Source organism: Schistocerca americana, chromosome 5 (assembly GCF_021461395.2).
Source record: "Schistocerca americana isolate TAMUIC-IGC-003095 chromosome 5, iqSchAmer2.1, whole genome shotgun sequence".
Lineage (NCBI taxonomy): Eukaryota > Metazoa > Arthropoda > Insecta > Orthoptera > Acrididae > Schistocerca > Schistocerca americana.
Window position 1 is genome coordinate 400,327,260 of NC_060123.1, and position 21,842 is coordinate 400,349,101.

Below are 21,842 nucleotides of genomic sequence, written 5' to 3' on the forward strand. Positions count from 1 at the left end.
TCTTCTAGAAAAATGAGCTGAACATGAACAAATTGTTGTTTAACAAATTCTACTACTATATAGCTTATGTTATTTCCGGCATCACTTTTTTTGTACTTTTGCATTAAAATCTCCCATTATGATCTAGTAGTGGGATCTGCTGTCATTTATCAGCTTCTGTAAGTCCTCATACACAGAGGTAATTTCCTTTTAAGTTTTTATTTAGTAAATAATTTGCACACTGTAAAATGATCGTTGTCATCGATAAGACAATTTCAAGCTTCGAAGAATACGTCTTACCAGCAAAACATAAATTAACAGGTTCCATTACTTATTCATAGAAAAGAAGCATGATATTAGGGAATATTATTACTGCTGTAAATGGTATGAAGTTCACAGCAGTTTGTTATTTTCAATTTTTACAACAGGCGGGTTTGTTTCTTTCCACCTACAGGTTAAACTAATAGGGGTGATAGACCATATCCTTGTTCAAGTCCCTGAGTAAGTTTCACGATTTCCATGTCTATACGTATTACTAAATTGAAGTTCCCCACTGTGTTTTTCTGTCTGTTTGTGAAGGCTAAACTCTGGCACTATTGCAGGGATTTTGACACAGTTTTCACTAATACACACACTAGTTGAAGAAAAAGGTTTGTATGTACAATGTATTACCACTACACCTGAAAAGTTGTCTGGCTATAGATACTTAGTAATATCATTGCCAAGACAGATGAATTACATTTTATTTGTGTAAATTGTTGTAAGTTTTTTAATGGATTGACTAAATTATTTGGATCTTGTTACTTGTCTATTATTTGCCACAGCACACATTTTGATTACATCTTACACCTTTTCAAGATCTGAAGTTTGCCTAGAGATAAGAGGTCAATTAATTTCCCTTATTTTCTCTATTAATTGTTCAGCTATAAATATGGTATCTAAACACTAACATCCCTTCCTAAATCTGCATTGCTCTCCTCCAAGCTACTGTTCCAATATTTCTGGTAATTTTCCCTTCAGAACTGTTGCATATATTTTACTTGCTTTTGTTAATTGTGAGAGTCCTCTGTAATTTCTGCTGGCATATTCAGAAATGTATAGAATTTCGCACAACATCCGCCTCGATCTTTCCTGTCAAATGCTATTTTTCAACTTTTATCCTCACTTACTTGGAAGCAATTAATTCAATATATATCATATTTGACATTTCACAGTCAACATTGTTACCCTTTTCAAAAACGCATGTCAGATTTATTATACAGTCTAAGACCAAGTTCAGTTTTTCATACTTACAAATCTGCTAGAGTTGTTATTGCGGACAGTTTTAGCATTGCCAAAGGCTTCAAGGAGGGGATTTGATTCAAGAATGACATCTTTTATGTGCTGCACACGCTGGCCACCACCTGATACACGGGCAATGTAGGACATAATGTACTTGGCAGCAACGGTCTTCCCAGCACCAGATTCTCCACTTGAACAAGAAACTGAAAGTTACTTACATACACATTTCTACAAATAATGCGTTGTGATCATAACATTACTACTTTACCTTAAGTGACATTTATTTTTTGCAATAACAAAAAAATCACACATAAAATAAGTAATTATCCCACTGTTTCAAGTGTGATGTAAAGCAAATAATCATATGTGGAAAAAAATTACAAAGTTGGCTTTCTGGTATTAAGTCTACTGTGACTACAGAGTAAAAATTAATCATATACTCCAGCCAGTAACACCTTAACAATCTTTTTGACATAAAGCGTCTGAAGGTTTAACCACATAACATATATTTTTCACTTATTCAGATCTGATCTTTAACTAAGTGATATTAGTGTGACATTTTGATGAAAAGTACTGTTTCCCAGGAACTGAATGCACATCATGCACCCACCCATGAATGCACGCATGCATGTCCACACACACAATCATTGCTCGTATACAAAAAACTACCTACTTTGCATGTAATTCTGCTTGCAGCTGAAAATAATATTACAGAAATCCTGGAAATTCTGCCATGTGTGTCAAATACAAAAAGCTGCATTTTGCTGCAACAGAAAGAATGCTGAAACTAAAGCCTGACTAGGACTACTTGTTATTTGACATTTTTTTTATGTAGTGCTACAGTGTTAACCCATCAGCAGGACATTGGTTAAGTTCAAACAATAGGAAGCAGGGTGCAAACACAGACCAAATACATTTTAGCCTCATGCCACTGGCTATAGCCAAATGGGCTGCTAACAGTGCCCAATAATACAGCACATATGTCCAGAGTACTATTTGAACACTGTGAGCGACCTGACATTTTGTTGTGGTGGATTGGCAATGAATAACAATCTGAGTGTGACTTTAGGAGCTCTGGTTGAATAAACTGAACTGCAAGGTTTGTGGAGTGAGCTAATAAGTAATTTTAATATGACTTTCCAAAACACAAATCTTGTCTGTGAATAATTTTAAAAAGTGAATTTCCCATGATGTACAAGTTTCAAAAATTTGAAGCGCCTAAGTGAAAGGATATCACCATCAAAACAACAACAACAACAACAACTAAAACAACAACAACTACTACTACTACTACTACTACTACTTTGTCAGCAACATTATAGGATCAGTGAAATTCCTTAAAATTGTCTTCAGATGCAGTACAGTCAATGTAAATGGATAAAAATGAAACAATATGAATGGTGCATACAGAAATGTCACCAAAACAACAATGGACACTTAACACATGAAAAATATTTGTAGCATTACAGACAGGTTAGTATGTTATTGTTTAAATAACATGAATGTAAGAGCAAACTTCATATTACAAATAGATTATAAACAAGTATCTGCTCTATGTTCTTAAATTTTATCCTTTCCTAGGATTGAAGTTCTTTGTCAATGCATGCTAGTATTTCTCTTAACCTCACACATGGGATAAGATGCAGTATAAAGTGCACGGAATGTCTATTGTAAGGGCACCACTTACAGAAAAGTGAAAAGGCACAAGTGACAAATGGATGTGGCAAAGACAAAGGCAAATTAACCAGTAGATATTGTGTTGTAACTAGAGATTTATGTGATTAGGTATCAAACAAAATGTAGAAAATGGTGAAGAGATTAATGATGAGATGGATTCTGGTACAGAGATACAGCAATGTTACTGTCATACTTTGACTGCAAAATCTGCTTATATAGAATTGGATTGTTATACAAAGAGATGATGATCAAAATATTAAAAAGAGGTGAGACATTACTCCCCCTCCCCAATGATAGATTAAACAAAAGGCCAACCAGACCCCTGAGATATCAAAAAAGTAAAGATTGAATCTTCGTTGTATTCAGATGACAATGAGGACGGGTGCAAATAGTAATATTAGCTTGCAGTAATTCAGTAATGCTGCATAGCATTATTTTTAACAGCAAATTGATTTTATTAACTCTGCACATTGATTTCATGATTACGCTATCTTTGAATAATAATGAAAGTACGGCCATATGGGGTACGAACAATTTATGATTGGAATGAGAATGTCTTGGAAGAAAAGACAGCATGTTATTTTGATGGAGGGTCATCAACAGAAGCAGAAACAGAAGTAACTTCAGGCATGCCACAGGCAACTGTGTTACATCCATTGCTGTTCATGTTTTATGTTAACGATGTGGTAGACAATATTAACAATGACCTCAGACTTTTGAAGATAATGCAGTTATCTATAATAAAGTACTGTGTGACCAAACCTGCTGAAATATCTGATCACATCTTGATAAGATTCCATATCAGTGCACAGATTGGTAGCTGATTTAAACATATGAAAATGCAAAATTGTGCAGTTCACAAAATGAAAGTTGTGGTACTGAGTGACTACAATATCAATGAATCACAATTACAATCAGTCAACTCATACAAATATTTGGGTGCAATAATTTGTTGGAATATGAAGGGGAATGTTCACATACGATCAGTTACAGGTAAGGAAGGTGGCAGACTGTGGTTCATTGGCAGGATACTGGGGAATTGAGTCTGTCTACACAGGAAACTGGATACAAATCACTTGTTCGTCCCATCTTAGGATACTGCTCAACCAGAACTAACAGGTGAAACTGAACATATATACAAGGTATCCATATTTAAAGTTCCAATTTCAAAACACTGTAGAAAGAGAACCACCACACGGAATGAAGTCAAATCTGTACAGCATATTACTGATGCAAGGGGGAAACGTCACAGGAAAAACCAACAGATGTATACATATTCCTGTTGCTCAGTTTGCATTTGAGAGGATCATGTGCTGCTGGTAAAGTTATTTTCCAAATTGGTGACTGTGCACCAGTAGCCCTGCAGAAGTCCAAGACACTCAAATGTACAAAAGAAGAGAGAGAGAGAGAGAGAGAGAGAGAGAGAGAGAGAGAGAGAGAGAGAGAGAGGCATTGGTCCAATATCTGCTAAGGACCTGAAGAAAACGATTACAAAATTCGAAAAGTAGTGAAGTGTAGGCATGCAGTGCACAGGGAATTACCTGAATATTGTACATGCCTGTGATCACGGTGCATAAAATCTTACAAAACATCCTGCATTCCTATCCACATAAAATCACCTATGTTCAGGAGTTGCTCCCTGCTGAACTGCCAGCAAGACAAATGTTCACTCTGGAATTTCTTGTTCGCATGGTAGTGGACAATGGCCATGAAACTTTCTGTGGACAGACAAAGCCCATTTCCATCTGCAAGGACATGTCAAATGTAGATCTGTAGAATATGTGCATCGGAGAATCCACAAACGCATCAAGTGATGCCATTTTATTATGCAAAGGTGACTGTGTAGTGCAGGTTGACAGTATCGTTTACTGAAGGGCCATATTTTTTCCACGATATGCACCCTGCGGATCCTGGTACCTCTACCATAATTGGTTTATTTATTTTATTTATTTATTTATTGTTCCGTGGGACCACATTTAGGAGAAGTCTCCATGGTCATGGAACGAGTCAATACATGAAATTATAACACGATTGTAGAAACAGATAAAATGAAACAAGTCGTTAGTTTAAATAAAGAAAATCAAGAATGTAACACTGGAATTTGCTTAATTTTTTATCTCTTCCAGGAGCTCCTCGACAGAATAGAAGGAGTGAGCCATGAGGAAACTCTTCAGTTTAGACTTAAAAGTGTTTGGGCTACTGCTAAGATTTTTGAGTTCTTGTGGTAGCTTATTGAAAATGGATGCAGCAGAATACTGCACTCCTTTCTGCACAAGAGTCAAGGAAGTGCATTCCACATGCAGATTTGATTTCTGCCTAGTATTAACTGAGTGAAAGCTGCTAACTCTTGGGAATAAACTAATATTGCTAACAACAAACGACATTAAAGAAAATACATACTGTGAGGGCAATGTCAAAATTCCCAGACTATTGAATAGGGGTCGACAAGAGGTTTTCGAACTTACACCATACATAGCTCGAACAGCCCGTTTTTGAGCCAAAAATACCCTTTTTGAATCAGAAGAATTACCCCAAAAAATAATACCATATGACATAAGCGTATGAAAATATGCGAAGTATACTACTTTTCGTGTTGAAATGTCACTTATTTCAGATACTGTTCTAATGGTAAATAAAGCGGCATTTAGTTTCTGAACAAGATCCTGAACATGGGCTTTCCACAACAGCTTACTATCTATCCGTACGCCTAGGAACTTGAACTGTTCCGTCTCGCTTATAACATGCCCATTCTGTCTGATTAAAATGTCAGTTCTTGTTGAATTGTGGGTTAGAAACTGTAAAAACTGAGTCTTACTGTGATTTAGCATCAAATTATTTTCCACAAGCCACGAACTTACTTCATGAACTACATTATTTGATAATGTTTCAATATTACACACAAGATCTTTCACTACCAAGGTGGTGTCATCAGCAAACAGAAATATTTTTGAATCACCTGTAATACTAGAAGGCATATCATTTACATAAATAAGGAACAGCAGTGGCCCCAGCACCGACCCTTGGGGAACGCCCCATTTAACAGTGCCCCATTGGGACTGAACATCATTACCACTCTCAATATTGCGGAGGATTACCTTCTGCTTTCTGTTTTTAAAGTAGGAGGCGAACCAATTGTAAGCTACTCCCCTTACTCCATAATGTTCCAACTTCTGCAGTAATATTTTGTGGTCAACACAGTCAAAAGCCTTCGTTAAATCAAAGAAAACACCTAACGTTCTCAACCTTTTATTTAATCCGTCCAAAACCTCACAGAGAAAAGAGAATATAGCATTTTCAGTTGTTAAGCCATTTCTAAAACCAAACTGTACATTTGACAGCAAATTATGTGAATTTAAATGCTGCAGTAACCTTGTATATACAAGCCTCTCGATAACTTTAGCAAACACCGATGGCATAGAAATAGGTCTATAATTGTCAACATTATCCCTGTCTCCCTTTTTATAAAGTGGCTTCACTACCGAGTACTTTAATCGGTCAGGAAACCGACCACTGCTAAAGGAAAAGTTACAGATATGGCTAAGTACTGAGCTAATATACGTGGAACAATACTTCAGTATTCTGCTAGATACCCCGTCATATCCATGAGAGTTCTTGGTCTTTAGTGATTTAATTATTAACTCAATCTCCCTCTTGTCAGTATCATGGAGGAGCATTTCAGGTAACAGTCTCGGAACACTTTTTTCTAAGAGCGCTATATGATTCCCTGTTGGGACTAGGTTTCTATTTAGTTCACCTGCTATATTCAGAAAGTGATTATTAAGTACTGTACATATATGCGACTTATCAGCAACACGGACATCCCCACTACGCACTGATTCTATATCCTCGACCTGTCTCTGCAGACCAGCCACTTCCTTTACGACTGACCATATGGTTTTAATTTTATCCTGAGACTTAGCTATTCTATCTGCATACCACATACTTTTTGCCTTCCTAATAACTTTTTTAAGCACCTTACAATACTGTTTGTAATGGGCTGCTGCATTTAGATTTTGACTGTTTCTAACGTTTTGATATAATTGCCACTTTGTTCTACAAGATATTCTTATCCCTCTAGTCAGCCACCCAGGCTGCCTGTTTGTGCTAGTACCCTGTTTTAAACGTTCTAACGGAAAGCAACTTTCAAAGAGCACGAGAAAAGTCTTGAGGAAAGCATTATATTTATCGTCTACTGTATCAGCACTATAAACATCTTGCCAATCTTGTTCCTTGATAAGGTTTACAAAAGTCTGTACAGCAACTGGATCAGCTTTCCTAAAAAGTTGGTAACTATATTTAACATGTGTTGAAGCACAAAAATCTTTTAGACTTAAAATTTGTGCATCATGATCTGAAAGGCCATTCACTTTTTTGCTAACAGAATGCCCTTCTAATAATGACGAATGAACAAAAATATTGTCTATGGTTGTGCTACTGTTCCCTTGCACTCTCGTTGGAAAGAATACGGTTTGCATAAGATTATATGAATTAAGGAGGTCTACCAGCATCCTTTTCCTTGCACAATCACTTATACAATTAATATTGAAGTCACCACATATAACTAACTTTTTGTATTTCCTATAAAGTGAACCAAGAACCTCCTCTAGCTTTAGCAAAAATGTTGTGAAATCGGAGTCTGGGGATCTATAAATAACAACAGTAAGAAGTTTAGCTCCACTAAATTTAACCACACCTGCACAACATTCAAACACCTTTTCAGTGCAGTACTTTGAAACATCAATTGACTCAAATGGGATACCGTTTTTCACATACATGGCTACTCCCCCACACCGCAAAGAGCTCCTAGAAAAGCTGCCAGCCAACCTGTATCCTGGTAAAGGAAGCCTCTGAATTATCTCCTTATTTAAGAAGTGTTCAGATATACCAATAATTTCAGAGTCAACATCTATAAGCAGTTCACTAACTTTATCTCGAATACCTTGTATATTTTGATGAAATATACTAATTCCCTCATTAATCGGATACCCAAGCTTTGTAGAAAGTGGTTTCTTTGTTAGAGAGACTTCCCTTAAGCAGGAATACCTATCAGCTGACTTCAATCTAAAAAAGGTACAGCTCTAACACCCACAACTACCGGAATTTTCCCATGAGTGATCCCACCACCCCCACCTATACTGTCACCTATAAGTTTTGCCAACCTCCCCTTCCCATACCTGTTGAGGTGCAGGCCATGTCTAGTGAAACCCGTCCTACTGATAGACTCCACCGACACCACTGAAATGTGACTCATGCCTTCTGTCATCAGCGCACCCCCAAGTCTCATGTTATTACGCCTGACGGCTATATTAAGATGAGGCCGATCGTGACGCTGAAACAGTTCCACGAAATGCACATTCGTGTTGCCAGTCTGAGTGGCTATGAGAGTCTTCTGTGTACTGATGTCACTCCAACGCTTCAACAGCATGACTATGTGAGTAGGACCGTTTTTATCTACCATGCCTCTCCTACACACATTGCACAGCCTATGAAATGGCTGCAGCAGAGGCATTTCAGAAATGCTAGAATTATCAGCTGTCATTTCTCTACAGCCTGGTCATCCAGGTGACCCCCTCTTAAGGCATGTGACTTTCACATATGGTGTAATTTGAAAGACATGTTTAGTGCTCCGATTATGAATGTGGCTGAATTGAACACATGCATTGCACAACACATTCTGAATGTGACCCCTGAGACACTTCAGTCTGTTGTGGAATGTGCTGTTTCTAAATTTCAACTTGTGGCAGGAAACAGTGGACAGCAAAATGAACATATCTTGCACCAGTCTCATCAAAATCACAAATCAATGTCACTTTGTTTTTTGTATGGTTTTTGGCCTCAGGACAAACACTGATGGCATTTTGCTTTTTATGCTGTTTTTGGCCTCAGGACACTTAAAAACTGATTTTTCCCATGTGGTACAACCTTGCTGTGCTGTGGTGTATGAGTTTACCTAAATAACAATGTCACAACTGTTGACTGCTGAACTTGTGCAATCTTGCACATTGAACAGTACTGATAGTGTAATGTGCAGCTCAAACCATAGCTATCATATTGCGATTTATCTGTCATTTGTAGCCAATCCCATTTATGTTAAGACGAGTGAAACGCCATCTATTTGACGTCATTCTGAGCAGCGTTTTGAACTTGACTTGGTAAACTCTCGATGATAGATGCCAGTTATCCCATAAAAGCCTACTCACAACATTTCATGAACTGGTATTAAGTGAAGAGCCTACAGATATTCTTTAGCTCTCTATGTGTCGCACCTATAGGGAATGTGAAGACAGGAATACAGTGCTCACAAATGCAAATTCTTCAATAGGAATTATTTAGTTCTATGGATAGGAGGCAACATTTATGAATGAATATGCCTTCTGAACCCACCATACTGTAGTGTTTCCAAAGTTGCATCAATATTACTGCAAATCGCAGGCGGGAAGCAATGGCATCCATTGTTCTTTGAAGAAGGTTCAAAAATTTCTCATGTTATGAGGTTAAGCATTGCCCCACTGAAATATGGTATGTGCAGTTGCTAGAAGACAGAGTAGCACCTTGAACTCTGAAGCCTCCTCAGTGTAGGGATTACTGTTCTCAATATGCAGCAGTAGCATGCTGCAACCATGGACATCCAAACCATCACATTAGGCACTTTGAAATGTTGATAAAGATTGCTGTTGTCACCATTGTAGCATAATACATGTATCCAGCCACCACTGTAGCTCAATATGAAGTGAGACTAATGAGAGGATGCTACATTTTGACACCTTGTATGTGGATACCTGTGTTCATTTGTCCACTGTAGCATGGTGTGTGTGGTTCCTTGACAACAGCTGATACACAATGGCATGTGTGGCACCAGTCGAACCAGCAGAATATGACAAATTCATTTGCCAGTATCCTCTATACTGACAAGACAGACAGACATTTGTGAATTCACGGCCCTGATAAAATGTCATTTGGCTTCATTATTTTGTGGCTGGGGGAGAGGGAGAGAGGGAAGGGGAGGGGGGAGGGGAGCATAGACTTAGTGGCTTACTGTCCAGCTGTTGTAACCACACATGGTACCCTGTCATGATGTCTTGCGGCGAGTTCATACAGAAGTTCAATAATATTTAAATAAATCAGCGTAATGCGATAAAAACAATTCATCGTAAACAGTTTATTTCACCAAATATTAACATTGATGAATGACAGACACTCACAAAACATAAGCTTCTCCACAACAGTATATTCTAGCACTGAGTACAATCTGACATTCACTAGTTCACTAGCTCCAACTTGATGAAAATTACTGAAGCTTCAGAATGTAAAGTAAACACATAACTACATTAAAAGTAGAATTCATATAATTCGGAGCAACAGTGTAACACTGCACTCAAACGTGCATCAGCTGATCCCTGATCAATATATAAATTTCATGGCAAAAATATTCTGTCACTATAGTAGTGTAACTCAAACTCTGAATCTACATCTTTAAAACAAAGTGACACAGTTCCGCTGCCTATGACTGCATACGAGCGACTGCACCAGTCCGTTGGGTGTCAGCCTTAGTCTACTGTCACTCCTAGGTTGTACAAAGCTTCTTAATAACCCCCAGCATTCAAATTATATTAGACATACATTTAAGATGTATATATGCTGTATTCATTAATACAATAAAACTAACTCGTTTTAATAAAATGCGAATACACGTCAGTCTTAGTAACATTGGTCTGCATTACATGCTACATTCTACTGTCTTCTTTCAATACGGTATCTGGCAGAACCATTCACTTGACTGCCTTTTGTATCATTTTGTACCAGTCATCAAATAATTAGATGAATGTATAACAGAATATCAATTCTACCAAACTAAATTATACTACATTACAACATAATGATGCCACGGGGTCAGAATAGGGACAGGGTAAGTCATATTGGTTGCTTTATACAGGTTTTATTGTCCACAAAGTCCACTATCATGTTACTCCAGCTTCCATAGCCAAATTGTACTGTGTGTGTGGGGGGGGGGGGGGGGGGCGTTTTTTGTCTATTTTTGACAAAGGGCTTGTTTGACAAAAGCTCCCTTTCTGACAGTCTTTTTGTTGTGTCTATCGGCAACTCAGCATCTCTGCTATACAGTGAGTAGCAACTATCCTTTTCATAATATTGCTACATTCCATAAAGGATTTTCCATTGTCTGATAACTTTTGTTATGCATGACTCTGTAGCTTCATGTGTTTAGCTGCTGTTGATCTTTGTCTGTCAGATTAGAAACACTGTAATTTTTATAATTTTTATTGTACAATTAAGTGGCTTATATCACTATACTGTCTCTGGCTTTTGGACTATGTAGAGCAAATGTAGTGCAAATAGTTTCCATGACTGTGTTTTTAGCAGATGATTACTGAATGCATGCCTTGTATGACCACAAGGCAGCCAAAACCTTATGCCAACTCTTGTCTACTCGTTACTGTGGGGGAAAACCAACCAGTAACTCTGCTCCTTGCCACCTCCTGACTTTTTATAACAGTCTGCTCTGTCGACTAGCTATGGTGAAGACCACTGACATCACTTGCCCACACCTGTTAGTGTGGCCTTTAAAAGTCGCATTATCAATCTTGCATTTTGTACAAAGAGTTCCAAGCTCGACACTAACACCAACACCAACTTCTGTTGCATTAAACACTTGCAGTCACATTTCCTCTTTATTTGGCAACTTTGCAATGGATGTGCTTGGCATCAGACTGAGCCTTCTTGCTATGTGGGAGATTGCTTCTGGGCTTCACAGTACATCATCCTTTTTGCAAATTTCTATCACTTACTGATGGCCCTCTGCTTTAAACATCCTTCAAGTTTGGATTCTTTCGCACTATTCTTTCTTCATGTCACAATTTTCACAAACATTAGTGTGCTTTTACAATGTAAACAGAAGTTTGAGAAAGTTTTTCAGACCTTCCTTTTATCACATCAACTGCAACACTGTATGTAAGGCCTTCTCAAATCTGAAAGTGGACTTGGAAGTGTTAACGAATTATGAGCAGGCTATATGATGAAATATAATATGAAAATCAGTAACACTAAGGACATGGTAAAGAAATCTACAAGAATGGCGAGGAAGGTACCATCAGCAGACTTAATGAAGAAATGCTCTCAAAAGGGTGAAGGACTTTCATTATTTAAATAACATTATCAGCTATACTGTACACTGTAAAACAGAAATATGATCTACAACACATGAAAAGAAAGATTTTTAATATAAAGAAAAGTCTGTTAAAAGTTAAGGTTGTATACCATCCATCAGAGAAGTACCTCGTCAAAAGTTACAAGTGGAATACTACAAGCTATGAAGCAGAAACTTGGACTCTACAAAAATAAGAAAGTAAGAAAATAATTCTTTATCAGTGTGTTTCTGATGGGCGTAGAAATACCTTGGGACAGCACACGAATGAATGTGGAGTTGCAGAAATGGTTCTCGTGCATGATGTCAAATGTCATGAAATCCCCTCAATATTTCATTGACACAACTGACTGACATCTTCAGTTGCAACAAACTGAGCTATGACAGATGCCTCTTATTTATGCCAGTCTACATAGGAAATGCACAGATGCAAATGTCCTATATCTGGTGGCCAATATCAAAGATTTCCTATCAGTAGCAGGGAGGACAGTTACATCATCTGTTGAGTGATGAACCAAGGACTTTGGTGTGCACACGAATGCTGTTGTTTCTATTGTGTGCTGCCACTGGTCACCACAGTACCCTCTTTTGGAAGCCGCATGCTGAAGTACACATCCATTCCTGATGAGTCAACAGTCTCGCCATTTTCATCTGTATATTTACGTCACCACTGACGCATCTTCTCTTGTATGACCAATAGTTTCCCTTAGTGGCTACTGTGACTTTAATATTGCCAGCAGTGGACATTATGGTGTGCTATGTTGGAATCCTGTATCTGTTCAAAAGATTTCTGGAGCTTCAAACATCTGGGACAGCCGATGGCAGGTTACAGGAACGACAGCCACTGCACATACACACAAGTCCTTGGTTCATCATCCACAGGTGGCATAGTTTTCCTTCCCATTTTCTATCAGGAAATTTTCAATACTGGCCACCAAATTTGGTGACTTCACACCTGCAAATTTCCAGTTTAGACTGCTATAAATAGGACACGCCATCTGTAACTCTGCAGTGCGTTCGTCGCAACTTACGATATTAGTCAGGTGCACTGATGAAATATTTTGGGGATTTCACAGTGATATCCAACATTTTGCCTGAGAACCATTTCTGTAACTAGTCTGTTTGGAAAGCCTGAAGCAACATGAATTTTGAGCTGTTTGTAGTAGTAGTAGTAGTAGTAGTAGTTGTTGTTGTTGTTGTTGTTGTTGTTGTTGTTTGGTCAGCACCAAGGTCACCAGCATCCTTACTAAAATAGTGAGATGAAAGGGTTTAAAATGTTGAAAGTTGCATTATACTAGAAATGTAACTCACTCTGCTCCATTCCAACTTGCTTTCACTCACTTTTTCAAACAGAAGTACACAATATACAAGACTTAGTCTACAGTCAGTCTGTATAATCTATTGTTAAATGGCATGTACAATAATAACACAATACCTAAAATAATTCATCAGCAGACTGACTGATTGATCACTCAAAATATGTGAGAACTAACTACCCAGAAAACACATTAAAATCATCTACCTAATACCTTAAGTATAGCATCAGATGCTATGAAGAATCTCATGAAACATTCATTTCATTGCCTTCTAACATAAGAAGTTAAATCAGTTGTTGAGCACCTACAGGCCTCCTGACTTGGTGAAAAACACATACCATTAAAATGTGCCTTCAGATATCTGTGTGGCACAAACACTATACTCTGGTAGGTGCTCTCATGAATCTGTTTGCAAAAATAGGAGCACAGTTATACCTAGTAAAACATCAAGAAGAGGAGAAAATAGGGTGATAGCCATTTTTACAGTGGTTTTCAGTGTGCACCTACTTTTAAGAGATGAAGAAACAAAGATGCCCCAAGACAGCTGTTTGTGGAGGATATAAAGAGCTGGCCTCTATATTATTTCATTAATCAGCTAGTTACAAAAACAAAATACCTACAAGAGAACCGTTGTAACATCCTGCTTCCCCCTCCCACCCCTACCCCACTGAAAAAGAACTGAGAATACAACTGCATACAATCCCTGTATGATAGCCCAGTTCTGTAAGATATTGGAAGTTGTGTTGAAAACAATCCTGACATCAAAAAAAGAGTCGTGCAAGATAAATGAAAGTTGGTAGGGACATTTCTATATCTTAAAGATAATTTCTATACAAATTTTGCACTAGTCACATAAGAGTGGCACTAGTAGCATCACTATGAGGATGCAAATCAGGTTTTCTTCCAATACACACTAACCGTTGTGATTGTAAGTTACCTTAGAGACTGGATGTGATGAGTTGATACTAGTCAAGAAAGCCTTTAAGGTGACAAAGACATCATTACCAACACCTCACTGAGTTTGAATGTCGTCGTGTAATAGGGCTATCAGAAGCTGTATGTTCAATCCGTGATATTGCACAAATACACTACTGGCCATTAAAATTGCTACACCAAGAAATGCAGATGATAAATGGGTATTCACTGGACAAATATATTATACTAGAACTGACAGGTGATTACATTTTCATGCAATTTGGGTGCATAGATACTGAGAAATCAGTACCCAGAACAACCACCTCCGGCCGTAATAACAGCCTTGATACGCCTGGTCATTGAGTCAAACAGAGCTTGGATGGTGTGTACATGTACAGCTGGCCATGCAGCTTCAACACGGTACCACAGTTCATCAAGAGTAGTGACTGGCATTTTGTGATGAGCCAATTGCTCGGCCACCTTTGACCAGACGTTTTCAATTGGTGAGATATCTGGAGAATGTGCTGGCCAGAGCAGCAGTCGAACATTTTCTGTATCCAGAAAGGCCCGTACAGGACCTGCAACATGCGGTCGTGCATTATCCTGCTGAAATGTAGGGTTTCGCAGGGATCGAATTAAGGGTAGAGCCACAGGTCATAACACATCTGAAATGTAATGTCCACTGTTCAAAGTGCCGTCAATGCGAACAAGAGGTGACCGAGACCTGTCACCAATGGCACCCCATACCATCACGCCAGGTGATACGCCAGTATGGCAATGATGAATACACACTTCCAATGTGTGTTCACCGCAATGTCACCAAACACGGATGCGACCATCATGATGCTGCAAACAGAACCTGGATTCATCCAAAAAAAAAAAAAAAAAAAAAAGACGTTTTGCCATTCGTGCACCCAGGTTCGTCATTGAGTACACCATCGCAGGCACTCCTGCCTGGGTAACCGCAGCCATGGTCTCCGAGCTGATAGTCCACGCTGCTGCAAACGTCGTCAAACTGTTCATGCAGATGGTTGTTGTCTTGCAAAAGTCCCCATCTGTCGACTCAGCAATCGAGACATGGCTGCACAATCCATTACAGCCATGGGGATAAGATGCCTGTCATCTCGACTGCTAGTGATACGAGGCCGTCGGAATCCAGCACGGCGTTCCGTATTACCCTCCTGAACCCACCGATTCCATATTCTGCTAACAGTCATTGGATCTCGACCAATGAGAGTAGCAATGTCACGATACGATAAACTGCAATTGCGATAGGCTACGATATGACCTTTATCAAAGTCGGAAACGTGATGGTACACATTCCTCGTCCTTACACGAGGCATCACAACAACGTTTCAACAGGCAACGCTGGTCAATTGCTGTTTGTGTAAGAGAAATCGGTTGGAAAGTTTCCTCATGTCAGCACATTTTAGGCGTCGCCACCGGTGCTAACCTTGTGTGAATGCTCTGAAAAGCTAATCATTTGTATATCACAGCATCTTCTTCCTGTCGGTTAAATTTTGAGTCTGTAGCACATCATCTTCATGGTGTAGCAATTTTAATGGCCAGTAGTGTACTTGGCAGGAATGTAGCCACTGTACATGATTGCTTGCAGTGGTGGCCATGAGAATGTAAGGTCAGAAGAAGACTGGGCTCTGGGCAGCCATAAGACACTACTAGAAGGAAAGACTACTATGTTCCTTGCTGTGGTGCATTGTACTGTGTCTGTAGCAGCAATATGAGCAGCAGTTGGCACTACAGTGACACAACAAACTGTTGTAAATCATTTACATTAAGGAAACAGATCCTCAAGGACAGCTCTGAAACGAACACCTCAAGGATAGCTCTAAAACAGAAATCTCAAGGATAGCTCTAAAACAGACACCCTGTTGTGTGCATTCCAAGACCCCAGACCACTGTCGTTTGCGATTTCAACAATGTCAAATGAGAGCTCACTGGAGGGCCAACAAGAGATCTTTTGTGTTTTCTGATGACTGCCTTGGTGCCAGTGATGGCCATGTGTTGGTTAGGAAGAGGCCAGTTGAGGACCTACACACAATCTGTCTGTGTGCTAGACCCACTGGACCTACACCTGGAGTTATGGATTGGGGTGTGATTTTCTATGACAACAGGAGCACTCTCGTGGTTAACTCTCACATCCTGACTGCAAATCTGTATATCAGTCAAGTGATTCAACTTGTTATGCTGCCATTCATGAACAGCATTCCAGGTGGTGTTTTTTAACAGGATAATGTTCAATCACATACCGCTGTTGTAACCCAACATGCTTTATAGTGTGCTGACATGTTGCCTTGGGCTGCTCTATTGCCACACATAGCACATATGGGACACCATCAGATGACAATTCAGGTGTCATCCACAACCAGCATTAACTGTCCCTGTATTGACCAACCAGGTTCAACAGACACAGAACTCTATACCACAAATTGACATCTGGCACCTGTACAACACCTTTTGCATGCTTGCATTCAACATTCTGACAGTTACACCAGTTATCAATGTACCGACTTTTCAGATTCTCAATGGCTTTTCTTGTGTTTACATTCCTGAAATGTTAAACCACTTAACTATTTTACCTAGACAAATGTATTCCAGAAACTTCATTACTCTACATTAATTATTTTTTCCCCATCAGTGTGTTATGAAAGGGATCAATCTTAACATTAGAGGAGCTCTTTTCTTAGTAAAGTATATTCTACCAACTATATTAGCTGCAGTTCAAATAATATGGTCAAAGCAAATTCTGCATAAACTTCAAACTCCTTTCCTCATGTGCAACAAATCTAAAAGAAATATTACAGTTTACTTTGTTGTAAACTCAGTTATCCAAATCAAGAATATCAGTAATTTAGTATTGGAAATTACTGGTGCAAAATGAATTACAAGAAGAGGATAAAGATGGGAAATTAAATACCTGATTATTACGCACTGATTTTCATTATCTATTAACATGTTTCTGTACATCTCATCAGCTAATGCATAGATATGTGGCGGGTTTTCATATGGTGCCTGTAAAAATTAAATAGCAATTACCTTTCATTTACCCAGAGAACAGTCATGAAACATTTGTAAGAACATTATCAATTAGTATAACACAAGGAAGGCAATTTGTGGTGAGAAATGAGTCAGTAGAAGATATATAGAAAATAAAAAATAAACATATATTTAAAAAAAAAAAAACTACATCTCTGTCTTGAACTGCTTCACTGCATTTTCAAACAACCAACTCATAAGGAACAATACGAGAGAAGGAAAGTTGCTACTCAAAAGTCGTTATCAGAAAAATTCCTATCATGAAACCAAGTTTCATCTCTTCCAAAATTTAATCAAATGCAGTGTTGATAATATACACAGTTCAGTCACATTAATGCGACCACCCCCTATATTCGACATCAACATGAAATAACCACTCACAGACAGCAGGTGGCAGCACTAGCTGTGGAGGGTATATAAGGCAGGTTTGGGGACACATGAAACAGTGTAGTCACTGTCATAATGTGGTAACTGAGTGATTTACCTGGCATCCAAAAGTGCATGATCATTGGTTTCTGGACCAAGGGTGGAAGAATTTCAAGAACAGGTAAGTTTGCAAACTGTTTACATTCTGCTGTGGTTCTAACATGTGTGGCAAAATTGTTGTTGTTGTTGTGGTCTTCAGTCCTGAGACTGGTTTGATGCAGCTCTCCATGCTACTCTATCCTGTGTAAGCTGCTTCATCTCCCAGTACGTACTGCAGCCTACATCCCTCTGAATCTGCTTAGTGTATTCATCTCTTGGTCTCCCTCTACGATTTTTACCCTCCACACTGCCCTCCAAAACTAAATTGGTGATCCCTTGATGCCTCAGAACATGTCCTACCAACCGATCCCTTCTTCGAGTCAAGTTGTGCCACAAACTCCTCTTCTCCCCAATCCCATTCATTGGCAAAATAGAACCATCCAAAGCTGTTCTGAGGCAACAGTGGTGCAGCACAGGCCATAGATGAGAGGTGTGAACTACGGTTATGGAGACGTGTATGGGCGAACAGACATGCAACTGTTGAGCTACTGACCAGCCAGATGAACCAAAGAGCTACCAACAGTGTCTCCTCAATGAACATTTACTAAACATTGCTGTGTATGGGACTCTGGAGCAGGCACCTTGTTCATGTACTCTAGCTGACTGCTGTTCATCAGTGATGAAGGCTGGAATTTCCAGACCAATGCTGTAACTGGACATCCACTGAGTGGCGACAGGTGGCCTTTTCAGACGAATCATGACTTTTGTGATATTCCCTCGATGATCTCGTCATTCTGGAAGGCACACTGGATCAACGCAAGTACGCACCTGTCCTTGGGGACAATGACTGCCTCTATATGCAGCTTGTATTTCCTTGGCACAATGACATCTACCAGCAGGACAAAGCAATATGTCACGCAGTTCATAGCATGTGTACATGGTTCGAAGTGTACCAGGATGAGTTTACCATTCTTCCGTGGCCACTAAACTCAAATCAATAATCTGAGGGACCATCTCAGTCAGGTTATTTGCACCATGAATCCTCAATTGCGAAACCTAGTGCAGCTGGGCACAAAACTGGACAGCATGGCTCTACATCCCTGGCTTTAACTTCCAGAATATCATTGACTCTCTTCCTGCAAGTCTTGCAGCAATTCACACTGCAAAATTTGGTTATTCAAGCTTCTGACAGGTGGTCACATTAATGCGACTAGACAGTATAGTAATTTCACCTAATAGGTAGACACAAATTACATAAGCAACAAGTTTACACAAAAATCTTTTTAATATAACATGTTTTTTAAAAAACATAAAATAATTTCTCCTAGCCCCATACAGAATCCTAACCCCATGCATATAGTCATGAAACTTCATGCATGTGACTTTTTAATAGCTATGACAATACTTGTAAAATTTATAATGATGATTGTCAGGAACATGCAATAATAACTGATGAATGAACAGTTCACATAAATCACAAACAATTTTATTGCACTGCAAATGATATGAAATGTTGTGACTTTTCCCAACAACTACACTCTACACTCATTATCTATTTCATGCACTACACATTTTTAGATTTAAATTTTACAGCTAGCTCATCAGGAGTTAAAAATTAATTGCAAAATTTGTACCGAACAAACAAACAGACTAGAAAGTGACCTAATAAAAACCTCTTAAAACTAATTAGTCATGAAATAACAAACATAGGTAAATCACTGAGAAGAGTTGTTATCCAGTATTATTAGCCATAATAAAAATTAAGAATAAGTTTAGTGCTCCACTTACAAGTTTTGCATAGTACCTGCCAAGAGGATGAAAGGGGATGTGCCAACAGCTGACTGCAGTTTACCAATGAGAGGCAGATTACATATCTCTTAGATCACATGTTTCTTAGTAATGAATTGAGGTTAACCTTTGATGTCCTTATCACAATGTTATAAGTGCAGTCTTCAGTCCAAAGACTGGTTTGATGCAGCTCTCCCCACCAGTCTATTCTGTGCAAGCCTTTCCCTTCCTCTGCACAACTACTACAACCAACATCCATTTGAACCTGCTTACTTAGTCAAGCCTTGGTCTCCACCTACAATTTTTAGCCTTAACCCCCACACTTGCCTCCATTACCAAAAAAAAGATTGCCTGATGACTCAGGGTGTGTTCTATCAACAAGTCTCTTCTTTTAGTCCAGTTGTGCCATAAATTTCTTTTCTCCCCAATTCGGTTCAGTACCTCTTAATTAATAACCAAATGTACCCATCTAATCTGCAGTATTCTTCTGTTGCACCAAACTTCCCTATTCCCCTTTGTCTGAATTGTTTATCATCCATGTTTCACTTCCTTACAGAGCTTCACTCCAGGGGAAAAAAAACCCTATACTTCTTGATCACAATACAACCTTGATAGGTGCAATGTAACCAAACAAATACATAAAAAAAGAAAATAGATTTTACAAGAATTTTAGTTGGAAATGTGCAGTAGCTAATTTGGAAGCCTGAATCAAAGACACTGTAATGGCATCAATTTAAGCAGATTCCTTCAGTCCCAATGTAATCACAACCTCATGTTTCCCTATATATTCCAAGGAACAGCATGGGACAAGACACAAACTATGAAGTACACTGAAAGCTTTCAACATTACCCTTAAAAACATATAGCCCCTTTATTCGCCTCTCATTTACGTAAAGCCACGTTTCCAATAGTTATGTGAAACTGCCTGTTGGCAAACAACATATCCCATCTTGCACTTCCTCTTTCCTTAACTATAACCTTAACAACCATTAATAATAGAAATACCAAAGGCTATCTCAATACATCCAACTTCCCCTAATCTTTACAATTTTAATCTCCTTGTCGAAGCCAGGATAAAAACTAATTTTCAGACGAAAAATTTCAGACAAAATACAATCATCTTAGTTTAATAACATATAAGATCCCTTAAAGGCAAAATCAAATTTGCTCTGCAAAATTTAATGGAGAAATATTAATCTATCAGCATTTCCTTAAATACTGCCAAGGCCTTTGATTGTGTCAATCATAAAAATTTACTACAGATAGTACAGTGATACAGACTTATCTGTGACCTTCACCTCTTGCAACTGGATGAAAGAAAGCAAACAGTAAAACTGAACTACACAAATCACAGCCTAAACTGTAACTCAGTACAAGCATTATTGTAAAAAAGGTCTATTGCCATTTTATACCCTAACAAATGTAATACCTATTACCTCAAATGTGAAGTTTTACAGTGTATTTGACAGCAGTTATTGCTGGTTTCCTGCAGGCTTGGCAACACCACGTGCACAAGAACAGATTCTTCAACCATACTTGATGTACACAAATGTATCTTCTGGACTCAAGATGATTAGATGTGGTAACCTTGCCGAGTTCTACACTGTGCACTCATACTTAAGCTCAAAACATGAAATGACTTTAGAAAACGGGAGTAGTTATCCTCTTGTTGCTCCACAAGGCTGTAACCTAGGTATTTTAAGACATTTAAAGATAGTAGCACTCATGCCATCAGCTCTTTTTACACATGGTAAACAACTCAATTGTCATAAAACAGGTCTACCACAATCATCGTCACGAGTTTCAGCCTGCAGTACAGGTTGCCTAATAACGGAAGAAGAATGGTTAAGCTGTCCCTCTGAAGTAACTACTGTTACTTGCAGCAGTTCACATTTCCAACATGTCACAATGATGATGTAACTGACAAGTGATTGTTACAGCCCAAGATAAATTTGTGAGGAACAGAGACAAATGCTTGAGACCCTTTCTCAAGAACACCATGTCCCTACCACAATGCCGTGTGGATCATTACATCTTGTAAATCTTACATAATTTTCGATAATGTCTAAAGAGGCAAAATTTTTAAGTAAAAAGAGACTTGCATAAGAAAATGTTTCACAAAATTGATGGGGGATGTGAACCGAGGCATAAGAAATACTATTCCCGCAAATACTTTGTGTTATGTGTTATATTCACCTCAGGACTTG

General features: G+C 38.6%; 1 protein-coding gene across 2 annotated transcripts in view; it reads right to left on the minus strand.

Moving 5' to 3' along the window:
• The window catches only part of LOC124615360 (unconventional myosin-Ie-like), a 384,348-nt gene that overhangs the window by 332,312 nt on the left and 30,194 nt on the right, over positions 1-21,842 (minus strand). For both annotated transcript variants that reach the window (XM_047143176.1, XM_047143175.1), the window contains 2 exons: positions 17,264-17,358; positions 1,273-1,450 (listed from right to left, as the gene is read on the minus strand). In XM_047143176.1, coding sequence (XP_046999132.1) covers positions 1,273-1,450; positions 17,264-17,358 — 273 coding nt within the window. The remainder of the gene's footprint in view (positions 1-1,272; positions 1,451-17,263; positions 17,359-21,842) is intronic.